General features: G+C 39.6%; 1 protein-coding gene across 2 annotated transcripts in view; it reads left to right on the top strand.

The window, feature by feature from the left end:
• LOC130749397 (structural maintenance of chromosomes protein 5) overlaps positions 1-18,597 on the top strand; it is a 30,380-nt gene extending 11,783 nt beyond the window's left edge. The window contains exons 19-30 of one of the 2 annotated variants that reach the window (XM_057602748.1): positions 65-142; positions 7,270-7,342; positions 7,415-7,518; positions 9,182-9,298; positions 9,376-9,453; positions 13,236-13,335; positions 13,414-13,468; positions 17,391-17,439; positions 17,521-17,608; positions 17,690-17,762; positions 18,117-18,220; positions 18,313-18,597. In XM_057602748.1, coding sequence (XP_057458731.1) covers positions 65-142; positions 7,270-7,342; positions 7,415-7,518; positions 9,182-9,298; positions 9,376-9,453; positions 13,236-13,335; positions 13,414-13,468; positions 17,391-17,439; positions 17,521-17,608; positions 17,690-17,762; positions 18,117-18,220; positions 18,313-18,374 — 981 coding nt within the window. In that variant the 3' untranslated portion in view covers positions 18,375-18,597. Of the gene's footprint in view, positions 1-64; positions 143-7,269; positions 7,343-7,414; positions 7,519-9,181; positions 9,299-9,375; positions 9,454-13,235; positions 13,336-13,413; positions 13,469-17,390; positions 17,440-17,520; positions 17,763-18,116; positions 18,221-18,312 lie in introns of both variants that reach the window. The other variant, XM_057602747.1, reaches the window with a different exon arrangement.
• The last annotated feature ends 217 nt before the right edge of the window (positions 18,598-18,814 follow it).

Here is an 18,814-nt window from a genome sequence, read left to right as displayed (position 1 = left end):
ATTCATCTTTTGCTTTTGGAAGAATATGGTTTCTTTGCTGTTGATTTTCATCCAATTTTGACAGGATCTTCTTGTTGAAGCTATGGGTTACAGGCAGAATGTTGTTGAACTACGTATGTCGTTAATTGAATTTGAAGCAAAGGTAATCTAATAATATTTATGCTGCTCACTGTGGCACCTAATACATGTGACTGACTTTTAATTACTCATCTTCTCTGTGCAGTTCGCTTTTTACAATTAATTTTTTACTTCTAATTCCTAGGCTGACCTGGGTTTACTTCCAAGCATCCTTGTTTCTTCCAAAATGTCTAGGTCATATCTCCTTTGAGAAATGCCATTCTTGTACCCCTTCAATCCCAAGGAAATATTGTAACCGGGTTAAATCTTTGGTTTGGAAGCGTTTGAACAAATGTTGCTTAGGGTCCTTATTGCCTGTTTGATCATCACCTGTAATGAGAGTATCATCCACATACTTCAAATGATAAATGAGTGAGTTCAACTGGATCATTGAAAGAATACAAAAATGTTCGCCTTGCATTAAATCTTCTTCTCAACCAAGCTCGGGGTGACTCTTTTAGACCACTTATAAACTTTTGTAACTTTGAAACTGTTGAAAAACGTAGAATAACTTATACTATTTAACGTGAAAAGATACAATAGGGAGGCTCTCTATATATAGAGACCTAGGACAGCAAGTGCTTGCACAGCAAGCAAGTAAACCCTAGATTGTCACTTAAGTGTAGCCGCCACATAGGCAAGGCTAGATAAGTAAAACATAAAATATAAAATATAGAATAGTACAAAAATAACCCTGAACTAATTATCTCTAATACTCCCCCCACAAACTGAACTGTGCAGATCTGTCACAGTCAGTTTGTCTCTCAAATCCTTGAACAAAGTGGAGCTGAGGGGTTTGGTGAGAACTTCAGCAAGCTGGTCTGGTGCAGAAATATGTTTTACTAACAGCTGGTTTGCTAGGACCTTCTCACGAACAAAGAACAAATCCAACTCCATATGTTTAGTCCGAGAGTGCTGAACCGGGTTATGTGCAAGCATGACTGTACTTAAATTGTCACACAGCAGAGTAGGGACAGTAGTTGCAACTTTAAGCTCTTGTAGAAGAGACTGAATCCATAGCATATCTGCTGTAGCATGTGCTAAACTCCTGTATTCAGCCTCACAACTGCTGCGAGCAACAACAGTTTGCTTCCTTGACCACCAAGTAATTAGATTGGGACCAAGGAAGATACAAGCTCCTGAAGTAGACCTGCGATCATTTGGATCAGTAGCCCAGTCTGCGTCACAATAACCAATTAAGGACAATGGAATGCTGTGTGGAGCAGGCTTCAGAATCAAACCACAATGTTGTGTCCCTTTGAGATACCTCAAAATGCGCTTCACTGCCAGCCAGTGACTCTCTTGAGGCTGTGCCATGAACTGGCAGACTTTATTAACAGAAAAACTCAGTTCTGGTCTCGTGATAGTGACATATTGTAGGGCGCCTACAGTGGACCGATAGAGAGTAGGATCTTGAAAGGGAGTACTACCTTCTCTAATAAGCCTCAAACCTGTTACCATAGGAGAAGAAATAGGTCGACAATCCTCCATCTTGGTCTTTTCAAGTAAGTCCCTTATATATTTTCTTTTGAGACAAAAGAATTGAGTGATCTGCCAAGTGCTTCACCTCAATACCCAAAAAGTAGTCAAGTTGCCCAAGATCTTTCAAAGCAAAAACTGCTTTTAACTTGGACACAAACAATTTGACCAAAGATTCTGAGGGACCAGTAACTATAATATCATCTACATATACCAATGCATACATGGTGGCGGTAGAAGTAGTGTAGACAAACAGCGAAGGATCACACTTGCTAGAGACAAAACCAAACTGCAAGAAGGCTGATCTTAACCTCTCGTACCAAGCCCGTGGGGCCTGCTTAAGGCCATAAAGAGCTTTATTCAGGCGACAAACCAAGGTTCTATCACTAGCTTCAAATCCTGGAGGTTGTGTCATATACACTTCCTCTTCCAGAATGCCATTAAGGAAAGCATTATTGATATCAAGTTGTTGAATACACCAGTGATTGGTAACAGCCAGAGTCAACATCACCCTAATGGTGACTGGTTTCACAACAGGGGAGAAAGTCTCCTTGTAATCAAAGCCAAACTGCTGATGAAACCCCTTTGCAACCAGTCTTGCCTTGAGTTTCTGTACTGAGCCATCAGGGCATTGTTTGACCCTAAAAACCCATTTGCAGCCTATGGGTTCTCTGTTCAGAGGCAACGGAACCAGTGTCCACGTGCCATTTGCATGAAGAGCATCAACTTCTTCTTGCATAGCGGACTTCCAACCTGCATCCTGCAAAGCCTGCTTAACAGAGGTTGGTTCAACCATGGTTAGTAACGAGGTTGGATTCAATCTTGGTTTAAAAATTCCACTTTTAGATCTAGTCTGCATGGAATGAGTGTTAGGGCCATGATAAGAACTCTGTTCTGCCAATGCAGAGGAGGAAGTGGAGGATGAGGTAGAATGTGACAAGGACTCAGGAGAAGGCTCACCATGTGAATGGTGAGGAGAAGAAGTAGACTGATTTTCATGATGAATGATTGATGATGAATGCGGTAAAGAAGAGGGATTCTGATTTTGGGAAGTTGACTCTGAAGTGTGGTGAGCTAAAGGACTCTCAACAGAATGTGGAGTAGTGAGAGGTGAGTCAATAGTGACCTGTGGTTGCTCAACTTGTGGAACAAGAGGAATAGTAGCTGGTATGGAGCTTGACTCTGAATCTGTTTGGGGTGGACTAGAGGGAAAAAGTTTTGGATAAGGAAAACTGGTTTCATGAAAGACAACATCCTTAGAGATAATGATTTTACCCTCTGCAGTTAAGCATTTGTAACCTTTGTGCAGAGTGGAATAGCCAAGAAATTCACATTCTTGAGACCGGAATTCAAGTTTATGCTTATTGTAAGGTCTCAAGTGAGGGAAGCATGAACAACCAAAAACATGCAAGGATTTGTAATCTGGTTGAACCTTATACAACTTAGTATAGGGAACCTGAAAATCAATTGAGGCTGTTGGTAGTCTATTTATGAGATATACTGAAGTGAGAAAGGCTTGATCCCAAAACTTATGGGGAAGTGAAGCATGAGAGAGTAAAGTCAAACCTAACTCCACGATGTGTCTATGCTTCCTCTCAACCACACCATTTTGGTGGTGAGTATGTGGACAAGCAACCCTATGCCTGATGCCATTGTCAGTGAGAAACGTAGAAAGAGGGCGAAATTCTCCTCCCCAATCAGATTGGACTGAAAGAATAGGGGTTCCAAACAACAACTCAACCTGTTTCTTAAACTGCTGAAAGACTGTGAGGGTTTCAGATTTGGCTTTTAGCAAATAAATCCAAGTGAAACGACTATAAGCATCAACAAAGGAAACATAGTATCGAAAGCCACCAGAAGAAAGAAAAGGAGCCGGCCCCCACAGGTCAGTGAAGATTAATTCTAAAGGTTTAGAGTAAACAGTTGTAGAAGAAGGTGAATGTAACTTATGAGACTTGCCAATAACACAAGCTGGACAAAAATCAAGATCAGTTTTATTAGGCATAGCAATATTACATGCTTGCAAAATTTGCTTCATTACATTGATACTCGGATGGCCTAGCCTAGAGTGCCAAGTATTGAAAGAAACTGAATTACAGGAAGGAAAAACATTATTCAAAGACACTGGATGTGGAAGACTTTGAGGAGGAGACTTGGCATCCAAAAGTGATGGAAAGTGATAGAGACCGTCATGACCAACTGAGCCATACAGCAACACAGCCTTAGAACCCTGAGATTTAACAACACAAAGTTTCATGAAACTCAAAGAAGACTTTGTTGTCTTTACAAAACTTACTGACACTTAGAAGATTTTTGGTTATCATGGGAACATGTAGTAGATTTTTAAGAACAAGTGTAAGACTAGAATCAAAAGGAGATTTAAACCAAGAAGATCCATGAGAGGAAATACTCAAACCTTGTCCATTGCCTACAAAGACATGATCTGGTCCTTCAAAGGGTTGTCCATGGTGAATATTCTGCTCAGTTGGTGTGACATGATGAGTTGCTCCGGAGTCAGGATACCACTCTGTAGGAGCGAGTGGTCGTTGATAATTCTAAACAATGGGGGGAGTATTAGAGAAGAGGAGGTGCTTTGTTTCCTCCCTGAACATTCTGAAGGGGAGAAGGAGCAAGCAAAGGTATTGTCTGGAAGTTCTGTGCATAACCAGGGAACTGCTGAAACTACGGAGAAGCCATTGATGCATAATTCTGTGATAAACAAGGGTTGAGAAACTGCTGATATGCAGGAGAGGCCAAAAAATTCAGACTTGGTGCACCAGGAGGTTGGACAATATTAGTGGCTGAATTGGGTGAATTATGTGTTGGTGCTCCACTGTTTCCATAAGTATGTGGGTTGGGACCACCATAGAAGTTTTGATAGTTCTGGGGAGGTGGTGATGCAACAAAATTTTGATTGAACCGGTGATAGCATACTGCTGCAGTGTGCCCTATTTTAAAGCAGACTTGGCACTGTACAGAATTTCGACCACGACCTCTACCTCCACCTCCACGACCTCTACCTCCATTGTTTCCTCTGTCACCAGCATAGTTTCCTTCCTGCCACTGATTTTGTGGAACAGATTGAGGGTGTTGGTGATTAGCAGCATTTGTTTCAGTAGGTAGGGTCTGTGGGACCTGTTTTCCAGCAGTTGCTGTATTGACGGTGAACTCCGTTGCAGCACTGCGTTTATTCTTTTCAATCCGTGCTTCTTGGGCCAATAAGAGAGCACCTATCTCTTGAATTGACAAGGACTGAAACTTACTATTCATGGAGCAAAGGCTGACAAGAGTCTCATATTCACTAGGAAGTCCTTCTAGCACTATATCAACATGCTCTTTGTAAGACACTGGATCCCCAATAGCACTCAGAGAATCTGCAATTGACTTGATCTGCTGAAGATAATCACTCACACTCTTTGAGCCAAGACTCAAATTGCGAAGTTCTGTTCGCAATTGACTTGATTTTGCTTCTGTGCGTGTGAAGAATCCACTGTGCAAACGCTGCCACAGTTGATGAGAGTATTTGCAACCTATCATCTGACTAAGTACGTCACGAGAGAGTGTAGATTGGAGCCATGTGAGAAGATAGGCATCTTGCTGCTCCCACGCGAGATACGCAGGGGAAAATTGACCAAGGGCTTGATCAATATCATTCAGATATTTGTCTGGAATTTCTGGATCAACGAGAAATCGCTGCAGCCGATGAGAGGTGACAACTGGTTCTACTTGTTGCTTCCAAAGAAGAAAATTGGAATCAGTGAGTAATAGAGATAATAAAGTGGTGACTCAAAGAAGTCTCACATTGCCTACATTAGCAAGTGCACAAGTGCATATATAATAAAGAACACACACACACATTGCCTTAAGCCTAAGGTTTTGTGGTGTTGTGTGGTTCTAACTTAGGATTTCTAACATGGTATCAGAGCTGGTCTGATCCAAGCCATGACTTCCGCTTCCAAAAAAAAAAAAACGAAAAAAAAAAAGTAAAAAAAAAAGACAAAAATGGCAGTCCCATTTGCGCAAGCCAAGGCCTCAGACTCAAACGAAGGAGCACAAGTCCAAGGAACTCTGATGTTCCCGCTAGAGTACTAGCCCAGACAAAGAAAGTCGAAAGGCAGACTCAGACGAAGGAGCACAAGTCCGACGACCACTGATGTTCCCGCTGGAGTGCAAGGCACAGGCAAAAAAAAAAATGGAGTCCCAATTGAGGGGGAGTAATAGAGATAATAAAGTGGTGACTCAAAGAAGTCTCACATTGCCTACATTAGCAAGTGCACAAGTGCATATATAATAAAGAACACACACACACACATTGCCTTAAGCCTAAGGTTTTGTGGTGTTGTGTGGTTCTAACTAAGGATTTCTAACAGTGAGTTTCTCAGCGATGGAGAGAGGATATTTCCCCAACGGAGATGGAGCGGAAATAGAGAGAGGAATGGCAGTGGTTGTCGCACCAGTTGGCTGCCGTTTTGGCGACGGCGGTGGCGACGAAGGAGGGGTTTGGTTGACTGCCGCCATGTGCGCAGTCTTTAGGCTCTGGATACCATGTTGAAAAACGTAGAATAACTTATACTATTTAACGTGAAAAGATACAATAGGGAGGCTCTCTATATATAGAGACCTAGGACAGCAAGTGCTTGCACAGCAAGCAAGTAAACCCTAGATTGTCACTTAAGTGTAGCCGCCACATAGGCAAGGCTAGATAAGTAAAACATAAAATATAAAATATAGAATATTACAAAAATAACCCTGAACTAAGTATCTCTAATAGAAACGACGCCCCCTGAGGCATCAAACTCAGGTGGCTGCTCCATATACATCGCTTCCTTTTCATCACCTTATTAGAAAGCAATTTTAATATCGAGTTGGTATAGAGGCCAGTGTCTCATGGTAGCCATAGACAAGAACAAATGACTAGGTTGTCATCTTAGCAACAAGGAAAAGGCATCCTATCCAATTCCAAGCCATATATTTTTTTTTTATATCTTTTTGCAGCTTAGAGAACTGTCTCAATCAACTTGTCCATGAAGGCCTCTGCACTGAACTACACCGCTATGCAACAACTAGTAGCGGCCAGGGGGTGCTACACACCGCTACAACGCTATAGCTCCTCTACAATGCTATAGTGAGAGAGTTTGAGTGAAAAGAGAGAGAAGAGTTTCTGTTATTCATTGAATGAATCTGATTAGTCCAATATAGAGTTAGGAAACTCTAACAGAATAACTAAATTCTGACAACAAACAGTTACTGAACATATGTGACTAGGGATGTAAATAATCCTGTACAATCAAGTGTATGATAAGACTGTACACTAATTGCATAGCACTATTCTCCAATATTCTCCCCTCTAGCTTAATTGTGGGATTCAGAAGAGAAACAACATGAATCTGTCCCCCCTTTTTTACCTACTTAAATTTCTTACTTATTATTCAGAAACCATACAATTCAGTTAGGAGAAACAACATTGAACATAGTTTCATTTTCATGCTTACAAAGTCTAAAGACCTAAAGTAGGTCGTTTTATCTGCAACAGCAAGTGGACATCAGTTAAAGGCTGGAGGAAATGCAGTCATCCCATCGCTGGCTGCTATTTGTAGAATCATGTCTGTGTTTGTTTTCTGCATTTATTCGCCCTCTTTCTTTCTCTAATGTTTTCATTTTGAATTTTCTAAGATTGGAGAAATGGAGGCCAATCTGAAGCAGCATGACAAGTTTGCTCTGCAAGCATCATTGCACTTTGATAACTGTGAGAATCAGTTTAGTTTTTAATTTCTAGATTTTGCAAGCTGCAAATATCTTGTTAACCTTTTTTGTTCAGGTAAGAAAGAGGCTGAGAATTGTAAGCAGCAGCTTACAGATTCCTTGAACTATGCTAAATCAATTGCTCGGCTTACACCTGAGCTAGAGAAGGAATTTCTTGAGGTTTGTATACATATTCAAATTGCTGTGTGCATTGCTTTTCCTGTTTCCAATATTTACATTGCAATCACCGACCTCATCCAGAAGGTGATGCTTCTAGACATGACAATATATTTGTTTTTGCATGCTTGAAGACTTTGATGTTGAAATTCAGAAAATTAAATGAACAAAAAAGCATTATATTATTGAAAAAGCTAAGAGTTCCCTGACCAAAATAAAGTAAAAAATGATGACTAATGTTGAGAGGTCCACTTTGACTAGACATATTGGCAAATAAGTCTATATAAATGGTAGAACAATCAACACCCCTGAGTTCCAATATGATATCAGAGCCTATTCTAGATCCGCTAATTGAGCCACCCATAAATGGGGCACCTGTAAGGGAGGTGTATTAAGGTCCCACGTTGACTAGAGTTATGACTAAATAAGCTGTATAAAGGGTAGAGTAACTAACTATACATCTCGTCGTTGATGCTTGCACGAGGGTTACTGTCTTACTGATAACAGCAGGCTCTCAAATTTAGTTGATTTCTGTATGTGCTTTACAAATGTTACTTTTTCTATGTACGAAATTATCCTATAATTAGGAGTTTGCACAACTAATTTTGATACTTTGCTTTTAATTAATTGGAGTATCGGAGTATTATTAGGCGTATTAGAGTCAAGAGAGATAGAGAGACAGACAGAGAGAGAACATTAAACTGAATTTCACTGTAATAATTTCAGGCTTACATTATCTGGTGAGTGCCACAGTATAAATACAAACACGGACTTGTTCAACAAGCTGCTTGCATAACATGCCTGACAGAGCTCTACCTGAATCCATATCAAATATAATGGATTTTATAGGTAAAAGGGAGGAGAAAATGCAAGAAAATGTGAGAGTTTCTTCTTAACCGAATAACAAACTTGCAACAACTCGACAAACTGAAATAGAATACAGATAGAGCTACACCCGTGTAAATGATAATCCTCTAACCTACCCTTGCAAACTCAAGGTGGGTGAGCTAAGGATAACTTGTCAACCATCTTGAGTTTGTCTCCCAATGTTGTGTTACTACTAGGCTTTTGTGAAAACGTCAACACATGGTCAAAATGTTACTACTAGGCTTATGTTAAGGACCTGTAAGAAGTGGGATCCAGCGACCAACATGCAGTGGCAGACCTTAGTGCAGACCTTAGTCCACTGTTACCGGCTCATATGCATGTGTGTACATATATACACACAATTATTTTTACCTAATTAGATTATTAACTAGGGTTTTAGGGTTCCCTTACGTCACATATCCACTTTCCCTTTGTTCGCTCACTGTCACGGTGTGTCACCCTTTGGACCTCTGGCTCGCTTTGACCAGTCACATCATTGTGGAGGTAGTCAACAACCACTAATAATGACAGGGTACAACTACTCACTGTTGTAGACCTGACTACCCATTGACTGTGCGCTAGTCAAAGCGATACCGGGTGAACATTAATACAGCTGAACTTTCCAACCCCTACAACTCACACTTGAACTACTACATGCGTACTTGACTATTATGAATAGGAGCATTTGACTAGTATTTTGTCATCTTATTATCATTGAAATACACTGTTTCTCTATAATACTGTATTTTGACACTTACAATGAGTGGAAACTCTAACAACTGTTGGGATTATCATGCAGATGCCCACTACAATAGAGGAATTGGAAGCAGCTATCCAAGATACCACTTCTCAAGCCAATTCAATCCTTTTTGTCAATCATAACATATTGGAACAATACGAGCATCGTCAAAGACAAGTACTCTCTGTTCTTGTAAATTTCTTTGGGTTATTTCCTTGTGCCATTTATATTTACAAATTACAATTACTTTACAGATAGAAGATCTTGCAGCAAAACTTGAAGCAGACAAAAATGAATGTAGAAGGTGTTTAGCTGAATTAGATAACATTAAGGTCAGTGAAATGGTTCTTTCCGTGACTACAATGTTAGGATGTTAAGAATGCATATTTCAGTGCAATTGTTAAATTGATCTCTGACAAAATGTAATCTAGTATTGAGTTTAATGGCTGAAGTTGAGTATGTGGCATGTGAAAAATGTGAAATATATTGGGAGAAAGTTTAATACATTCCACCGAAATAAATTTGTACAATAGGGATATATATAGATGGTATATACGTTAGGTAAGGACCCAGGCTTGTTAATGGCGGATAGCGTAGCGGGGGCCAAAAAACGCTATAGCGTATAGCGGGATGGCCGCTACGCTGATATGTTTTTAATGACTTAAACCAAGAACAGATAACCGAGCATGAAAGAACAAAGATGGAGAATAGAGAAAATTGAGATGGAGAACAGAGAAAAATGAGAACAGAGCATGAAAAAATCCTGAAGCTGAAAGCTAGTAGCCTAGGACGATGAAGACGCTCCAGCTGCCGACAAAGCTGCCGGAAGTTGAAGGTGCTTGCAGGTGTGGAGGAAATGAAGAAAGGTAGAAGGGAGGAAGAAATCAGAAAGTTTGAATGACAACTGGAAAGAGGTACGATAGATGCGTGAAGAGGAAACTGGTTCTCGCGTCGGAGTTCAATTTCACTAACTTGGGGCAAAATTTTGCCCTTAGATTTTTAACCTAACAGAACTTAAATAGGGGCAAAATTGGAATTTTGTGTTACAAGACTTCTTCCTTCTCTATCGCGCTGCTCTAGATGCAAAACCAGCTATTGGCGGCCTTATTGTCGCATAGTAGTGTGATGGGCAGGTCTGTTATCAGTCTTAGTTCTTTTAGCATTCTCCGTCAGCTTCAGCAATGTTTCTTGAACCTACAGATTGCTTCTTACTTCTCCATGTAACTAAATTTCCCCACACATAAGCAATATTCACTTGTTGACTTGCGATCACTAGTGGAACAACCCAATCTGCATCTGTGAACACCTCCACATTTCTCATTGGGTTATTTTAAAAAAAGAAGACCTCTTCCTGATGTCTTTTATAAGTATTGAAGGATTCAGTTTACAGCCCTTGTGCTCTTTAGTGGGATTGTTCATGAACCAGCTTACCATGCTCACTGAGTATCCATCTGGTCTTGTGTGAGTTAGGTAGATCAACTTCCCTACCAATCTCTGGTATCTCTCCTTATTAGTAGGAGTGCTCCCTCGTTGTTCCACAAGTTTTAGGTTAGGTTCCATGGGTGTATCTGCAGGCTTACATTCCAACATCCTTGTTTCTTCCAACAGATCCAGCACATATTTCTTTGTGATATGGAGATTTCATGTTTGGAACAAGCAACCTCCTTCCTGTGAACAGAGCAAAGACTAAGAGAGAGCGAGAAAGAGATATTGTAATGGGAATATGGGATACACTGCTAGGTGCAGCCTCCCTCTTATATATAGTACAAGGTTAAGAGTAGTGCGACGTGTCGAACAAAGTACAAACTTAGATATGGGTCTGACACATAGACTATACGTCTAACCCTAACTCTTAACATAATCCTTGTCGGTAACATTCCCCCTCAAGCGGGAGCATAGATATTCATCATGTCCAGATTGTTACAGATAAAATCATTACGCACCTCATTCAAAGCCGTTGTAAACACATCTACAAGTTGATCACCTGTCCTAACATAAGAAGTGAATATAAGGTTCTGTTGAAGCTTCTCACGGATAAAATGACAATCCACCTTATGTTAAGTTCTTTCATGAAAAACCGGATTTGATGAGATATGTAAGGCAGTCTGATTATCACATCACAGATTCATTGGAGACATGCTCTCAATTCCCATCTCACTCAAGATTTGTCCTACCTAGATAAGTTCACAAGTAGTTTGAGCCATAGCCCAATATTCACTTTCTACACTAGATCGTGCCACTACATTTTGCTTCTTGTTTTTCAAAGAAATTAAATTACCTCCCAAAAATACACAATAGTCAGGGGTGGGTTTTGTATCCACTGGAGATCTTGCTCAATCAGCATCTGAAAATGCCTTACTCGCATAAGTCATGATCCTTGTATACGATACCTCTTCCTGAAGCTTTCTTCATATACTTAACAATGCGAATGAATGCTTCCCAATGTGGGTCTGTCGGGGAGGACATAAACTGATGTACAAGACTCACTGGGAAAACAATATCTGGCCTGGTAACTATCAAGTAATTCAGCTTACCGACCAAACTTCTATATTTCTGTGGGTTTGAGAAAGGAACTCCTTTTTGCTGTAAGTTTCATTCCTGGTTCCATAGGGGTCTCACATACTTCATTTGAGATATCAGAATCCCATTCTTTGAGTACATATCTTCAATGCCCAAAAAATATTTCAGAATTCCAAGATCTTTGGTCTGAAGGAAAGTCTTCAAGTTGCCAATCACTATCACTACCTGTAATCACAATATCATCAACATAAACAACCAATAAAATGCAAAAAACTCAGTGTGAACACCCTCGCTTCTTTGTAAGTTAAACTCCATAACAACATCATTGAATCTTCCAAACCAGGACTCAGGTGATTGTTTTAGGCCATACAATGATTTCTTTAGTTGACACACTTTGCCACACTTCCTCTAAGCAACAAACTTTTGCTATTTAGTTTTCGGTACAGTAATATTGAATTATAGTTCGGTTGTATATGGTTCAATACGGTACGGTTCACAGTCCAATTTGGTGAACCGCTTTTCTTTGGCCAGGCCTGTTGGGTTTGCTACATGTGTCTTTCAATATTTTTTTCGAAACTGTTTATTTTTTTTGTTACATACAAACTGTATTAGAGTATACTATACAGTCAGTTATAGTTTCTGTTAAGTAACTGTTAGTTACTGTTATGGAGTTAGTTATCCTAGCGGTTAGCTTAGCTGTCAAGTTAGTTATCTTAGCTGTTAAGCTTAGCTGTCAAGCTGAGCTGGCATAACAGAATTAGGTAGCTTCTAATGCAAGCTTGTAAGCTCTCTATAAATAGAGAAATCATCTCTTGTACTCTTCAGTTTTACAATAAATGAAATTCAGTTAAACATTTCAGTGTTTTCAACAAACTGTTAATTTATTTGTCGATAAAAGAATATTAATTTAATATATAATGTATTTTTCATTACATATATACATATATATTCAAAAAATTTATTTTAATTCTCAACGGTTTCCGACCACGGTTCAATGACTGATCCGGTTCTGAAAACATGGATTAATAGTAGTAATACTATTTATCTCTAGATAAGAGATAGGGAGCAGAGGCTAAACTGGATTGGTGAACCTATCTAGCTGATGAACTGACTCCAGGAAATAATTTGATCCATTCAATAAGATAACCACACCACACCTGCTCTTTGTGCTAAAATCTTAGAATTGATGAATGATGACGATGAGAGGAGCCAATATTCAAGTCTGGAGTTGTCTGCATGTATGTAATTATTTAAAGTGGTATTGGTAATATTTTTAAGAACCTCTTGACTGGAGTTTAGCTTCTTGTTTGGGTCAAAGATTGTTATCTAATACCGAGGTTAATATTGACTAAGAGTTTAAGTATGTTACCCTTGCACCTTTTACACTAATACCAGAAATACGACCCGTCCAAATTTCTATGTACGGATAATGTGAACTGTTATGATTTTAGTATTGATGCTGATTATATTTTTATCTTTTTTTTCCTTGGGGAAGAGAATGAACATCTACAGCACTTTCTTTTCTGGGTAAGTTTCTGTTTCTTTAGAAAATATTGTCACAAGAGAAGCTCAATTTTATATGATTTTTATGCAGGGGAAATGGCTTCCAACACTGAGAAACCTTGTAGCCCAGATAAATGAAACCTTTAGATGTAATTTTCAAGAGATGGCTGTTGCCGGAGAAGTCTCACTAGGTTTGTCTGATGGTAATTGAAATTTATTTTATTTGGCTTTCTTATGCTTCTATTCTGACAATTTTTTCCTCTTCTCAGATGAGCATGATACGAACTTCGATCAATTTGGAATACATATAAAAGTCAAATTCAGGTAACTTCTGTTTCTAACCAGTTATTTTGTTTGTTCGATTCATTAGAATATGCTTTCACAAAGTTAATTGATGTGACTTTTTGTTACCTACTGCAATGTCTACAATCAGACTGTTACGATAATATAATCTAACCTTTAAAACGATGGTACGAATCCATCTTTTCTAATTGTTCAGTTTAAATTTGTTGCATGTGGTCAAAATCTGGTTTTCAACTTGTTGGTTATCGTTGAAAATATATGTTTATCTTGAGATAACTTTTTTTTAGTTCAAGTACAGTTAGGATTGTTATATCTTGAGATTGTTGCATAATTTTGTTATATAGTTCCCTAATCTAGTTTGATCTAATCCCTAAAGTTTAGGGATTTGATGTTGGATTTTTTTTTCTTCTGGATATTTGTCTATAAATATTGTGCAGATCACTAAGAATAAATGCGAAAATCGTATTTCACATTCAATTTGGCACCAGAGAAGATCTGGTTTCTAAGTTTTGTTTCTTTTGGTTTGTGCTTTCGGGTTGCAACTGCCTTAAGAGTTAACACCGTTGATCCCCTGTCTCTGTGAAGGTGCCATTGTGGTTCACGTTAGAAGTTGTTGATCGTCCATCATCCAAGGCAACATCGCCGGAGATATTCTGACGCACTGCCATGCGTCACCTTTTCAGTGTCGGTTGACCTCGCCGCGTCTTCCGTCGTGTTTGTTGGTCAGTTTTAACCTCGTCATGTCGGTGCCTTCCCATGTGTTTCTCCACTGAGTCACTGACCTGGTTACTGTTACAGGGTTCTCTAACCTAGTTCCTATCTACGGGTTCTGGTTACTGTAGTTCTTTCTTCTGAATATCTCTTGCTAGTTGCTACCGCCTTGCTATCTTCATGGCTGAACCCTCCAAGCTTGAATCTTCAAAGAGTTGATCTCTGTTAGAATATAATATAGAACCATTAAAGTTGCCCTTACCCAATAGCTTAAGCTTTTGGGATTAAGCGGTTGCTTGACATGACTTGAAGTGTGGATAAATGCACAGGCCCACCTACCATGTGCTTAATTAAATTCCACTTTTTAATTAGAAAGTGAGGGGAGCAAGGATCGAACTCTAGACCTCTCGGTCATAGAGGCTCTGATACCAAGTCAAGCAACCACTTAATCCCAAAAGCTTAAGCTATTGGGTAAGGGCCACTTTAATGGTTCTATATTATATTCTAACAGTCTCTTATGCATTTTCCAAGACCCCTACCATTACATGGGAAAAATCGAATGGGAATATTTATCAGGATTGGAGTAATGCTATGCAAATTTGGTTTTTGGGCTAAAATCTATTTGATCACCTAACTAAGTAGGTCTTTAACATTGTTGATTCTGAGAAATATGAGTGGCAGAGGGCTGACTATTAGTTTGTATCCCTGATATGGCAATCTATTGAGCCTAGACCAACAGTGCACTTCCGTCCTTATTAAACTTGTCATGATAGTTCAAGAAGGCTCAAACCGTTTATGCTGATGATATACAATGTCTTTATGAGATAGTTCGTAGCTTGATGACTCTTCTGATGACTAACTTTGACTTTGACTCTTCAAAATCTTCGGCTTTTATCTCAAATTCACCTGATAGCCTGTAAGTGTAACTTGATTACCATGTCGTGTGAAACTCATAGTTTTCTTCTTTCAATCCACTACGGTCTCCCCCAAAGTCTCAAAACATTCTAACCCCAAAATAAGATCAATGCCGCCTAATTCCAACACAAAAGCATCTACCTCCAAAGTGGTTTTGCCCCCTTCTGCTGACAATCCTCCACACCTCCCTTGAGTGAATCGTCTGGATCTGTCTCCTAAACTAACCCCAAATTGCTCAGTATTAGTCACACCGAATCCTAAATAGATTATGTGCAACGAAATTATGGCGGGCACCGCTATCTACAAGGAGTAAGATTAGATATCCCGTGAGTCATCCTTCCAACCTCATGGTCTTTGTTCGATTCTTATGTTATGATCTCGTTGGCAATCATAAAAAGACAATTCCCTTTGAATATAGCTATTTGTGCAACTATTTTATGATTAAGAATCCAATCACCATTCACGTTTTTTATTTTTCTTATCAATGAATAGATCGCTTTACTTGTATGACTTAGATGTCGCATATTGAGTCATGTGGGTGCATCTCGGAGATATCCACAGCTTGGCATACCATTTCCCACTCTTTAGTTCCCTTCGGTCTTTTGAGAGCTAGAAGGGCCTTCTCTGAAGGCTCCTCCCCTCCCATATCAACATCTGCAGCTGCTTCTCGGGGCATTAGTGTGTGGGCCTATGATGTTTCCCACACTTGAAACACAGTCTCCTGTTCCTTCTATCCATCAGCTCATGGTTGGATAAGTTGAGAACCCCCTTGATCGTCCCACCTCCATGCCCCTTCAGTTCTTGTCCCACCTTGGACCCTTGGTTCGTCCCTTTGGAAGTTGCATGGGAGTCTTGACTCAGTCTATTACCCTGATGAAGATTCCCTCATCCCCACTTTTGACGATGTAAATCCACCATGTGGTTGCGCAAACCCTCTCCAAGTTGACCCTCCTAAGTTTGACCCCCTAGCATACTTGTGTTCCACTGTCCGGGCCATGGCAAGCATCGTATACCTTTTTACGGGATCCAGCAGTAGAACATCCCTCCTCACATAGACCTCACAAGAAGAGGCCATGTATTGGTCTTCGGGCATCACAAGTATTTGAGCAGCTAGCGTCTGGAACTCTTTCACATATCCGTTAGCCGAACCGTCTTGGAAGAGTCTTTAGCCGGGAGAACGGATTCCTTGTGTGGTAGTCCCCATAGTGATCAAACTGTTCTAGCTTAAGCCTTTCCAAAATCAGGTTAGGCTTTGATTCTTTCAACACCTTGAACAAGTGCCAAGTCATCCCTTCGATACAGATCTGGGCTAGTTGCACCCACAGCTCTCATGGTACTGTTGGATGCAAAACAAGTCTCCTCACGAGAGGCCCAACCTATGGGGTGGTCTCCATTAAAGGTTTGAAGCTCGACACGCTTAGCAGTGAGACAGTACTCATCCTTCGTGATGTTGGAGAACCCACCATTAGCTGTGTCCTTCCCCTTGCTCTGATCGTTCCGTGAATTCGAGCCAACATTTGATGAACCATTATCACATTATAAACATTGGAATCTGTTGTGTACTTCATTGTGTAAGAATGCAAGACATTTTGCCATCTCAGCTACACAGTTAACCAGAGAACCAGGCTTTAGCTGAATGGTCTTTCAGCTGACTCATGTGCTCCTTCATGTCGAGTTGTGATTGTGCAACATCGTCTCCTGGTTCCTGATTCTGGACTCAATTGCCATCAAGCGGGCGTCCATGCGTTGAGTAGCCATTCAAGTTTGCATACACCGGAAATCTCTCCCTCAATGAAAGCACCATTGCACCAATTGATAGGAACTTGTTCCTATCGGTAGAGACAACAGAGATAGTAGATATGTATTATATTGTATTAATAGAGTGAATGAGAGATACAAGAGCAGAGCTCCCCAGCTACAGGAGAAACACTTCTGAGGCGAAGGCAGTAGCCTTAATAGAAAATCCAATCCATATACCCCCTATGTGATTCTCTCCCCCTACATACTATTCTCCCTCTTCGAACTACCTGCTCCTGCTTTCTCCCTCTTGGACCTTCGAGAGTAAACGTGACTAGCTCTGGGTTTGGGCTTGGCTTTATTCATCATTGTACTTCATACCATGTCTGTGTAAGTGATGACTCATCATAATTTATTTTATTTATATTTCAATTAAATTGCCATGTATTGGCCATAAGTCTTGAGGATCCCAAATAAAATCTAAGGATACTTTAAGGAATAATATAGTCTCCCTCACCTTACTCTCCAACTTCTCTTTTTTTCCCCTTCTCACAGCAAACTTTTATATATTGTGATTCAGAGAAAATGGACAGCTTCAAATTCTCAGTGCCCATCATCAATCTGGAGGGGTATTACAAATAACAGATTTCTTATTACATTGATACTATATTTCTCCCCATAATTATTAACCTTGAAGTTTGGTTTTCCAGGAGCGATCAGTTTCAACTATTGTTTATCTTGTTTCCCTTCAAGATCTTACTAACTGCCCATTTAGAGTTGTTGATGAGATCAACCAAGGTTGGTTACTGTTTGGAGTAAATTGTTTCTGGATTGACCTCACTCGCTCAAGAGACCTTTATTTGACTTTATTTTTACCAGGGATGGACCCAATAAATGAAAGGAAGATGTTCCAGCAACTAGTGAGAGCAGCAAGCAAGCCAAATACACCACAGTGAGTACTAAGAACTATCACTTGATTTTTACTCTTCACAGTTTCTTCGCTCAATTAGAATAAAAGGGTGGATCGGTGGACTAGGGCTAACGATATACTAGTATGAGAGTAAAAAAATGTGAGGCAAAAAAGTCCAAAGGCTATGCTTTATGCATGAGGTTGATCTTTCTACCTGTTTGGATACAAATCAAAGAGCAATTATTGAAGCTTTTTAGTGCATTATCTAGTAGATAAGCTCTGATAAACTCGGATAAGCTTGTATCTAAACGGGCTCTGTAGGTGTGTCAATCACTAATGTTTTGTTTCCCACTTTTGTTGGTGGTTAACATATAAGCTACCGTTAATCTTATGCAGATGTTTCTTGCTTACCCCTAAATTGCTACCAGATCTTCAATATAGTGAGGCATGCAGCATATTGAATGTAATGAATGGCCCTTGGATCGAGCAACCATCGAAGGGTAATTACTCATACCAGAAGTTACCATTCATTCTCTTTTTTACTGCTGATATTGCTCACTCACAGGTCATTTTTTATTTTTTTGTGAATCAGTGTGGACCACTGGTGATCCCTGGAGTATTATAACGGGACATGTCAGACAGACCCTATGTTAAAGTAAAACACTGGAGGGGATTAGTGTCAGCTTGTGTAACCTAGTTTGTATTTCTCGTGTACATTTTTGTGAAGAAGGAAACCAGCTTTGCATGTAAAATAACATGTTTTTTTTTCTGGTTGTGAATAGCTTTTTATTTATATTTATGCTTTTATCATAATTAAACTCAGGGTTGAAGAATAGCTTGTCTTTTAATATATTTTAAGCTTAGTTTGTTTTCTGTAGACACTAGTGCTCATGTAAGAATTGTTCTTTTTAACCTCTCTCGACATGGTTTTGTTGTCATATAATTTTAAACACAACATTAACTCACATTTTCAAAATCTTTATTTGGGACCTTCTCTACACATGATAGATTCCCCTTTATTCTTGCTGCTATAACGAAGAGTATATCAATAACTTTATACTAAGGTAGTGTTTGGCCCAGCTTCTTTTTTACTT

Source organism: Lotus japonicus, chromosome 3, assembly GCF_012489685.1.
Source record: "Lotus japonicus ecotype B-129 chromosome 3, LjGifu_v1.2".
NCBI lineage: Eukaryota > Viridiplantae > Streptophyta > Magnoliopsida > Fabales > Fabaceae > Lotus > Lotus japonicus.
The sequence above is the reverse complement of the archived record's forward strand: the minus strand, read 5'-3'. Positions and strand labels throughout refer to the sequence as shown.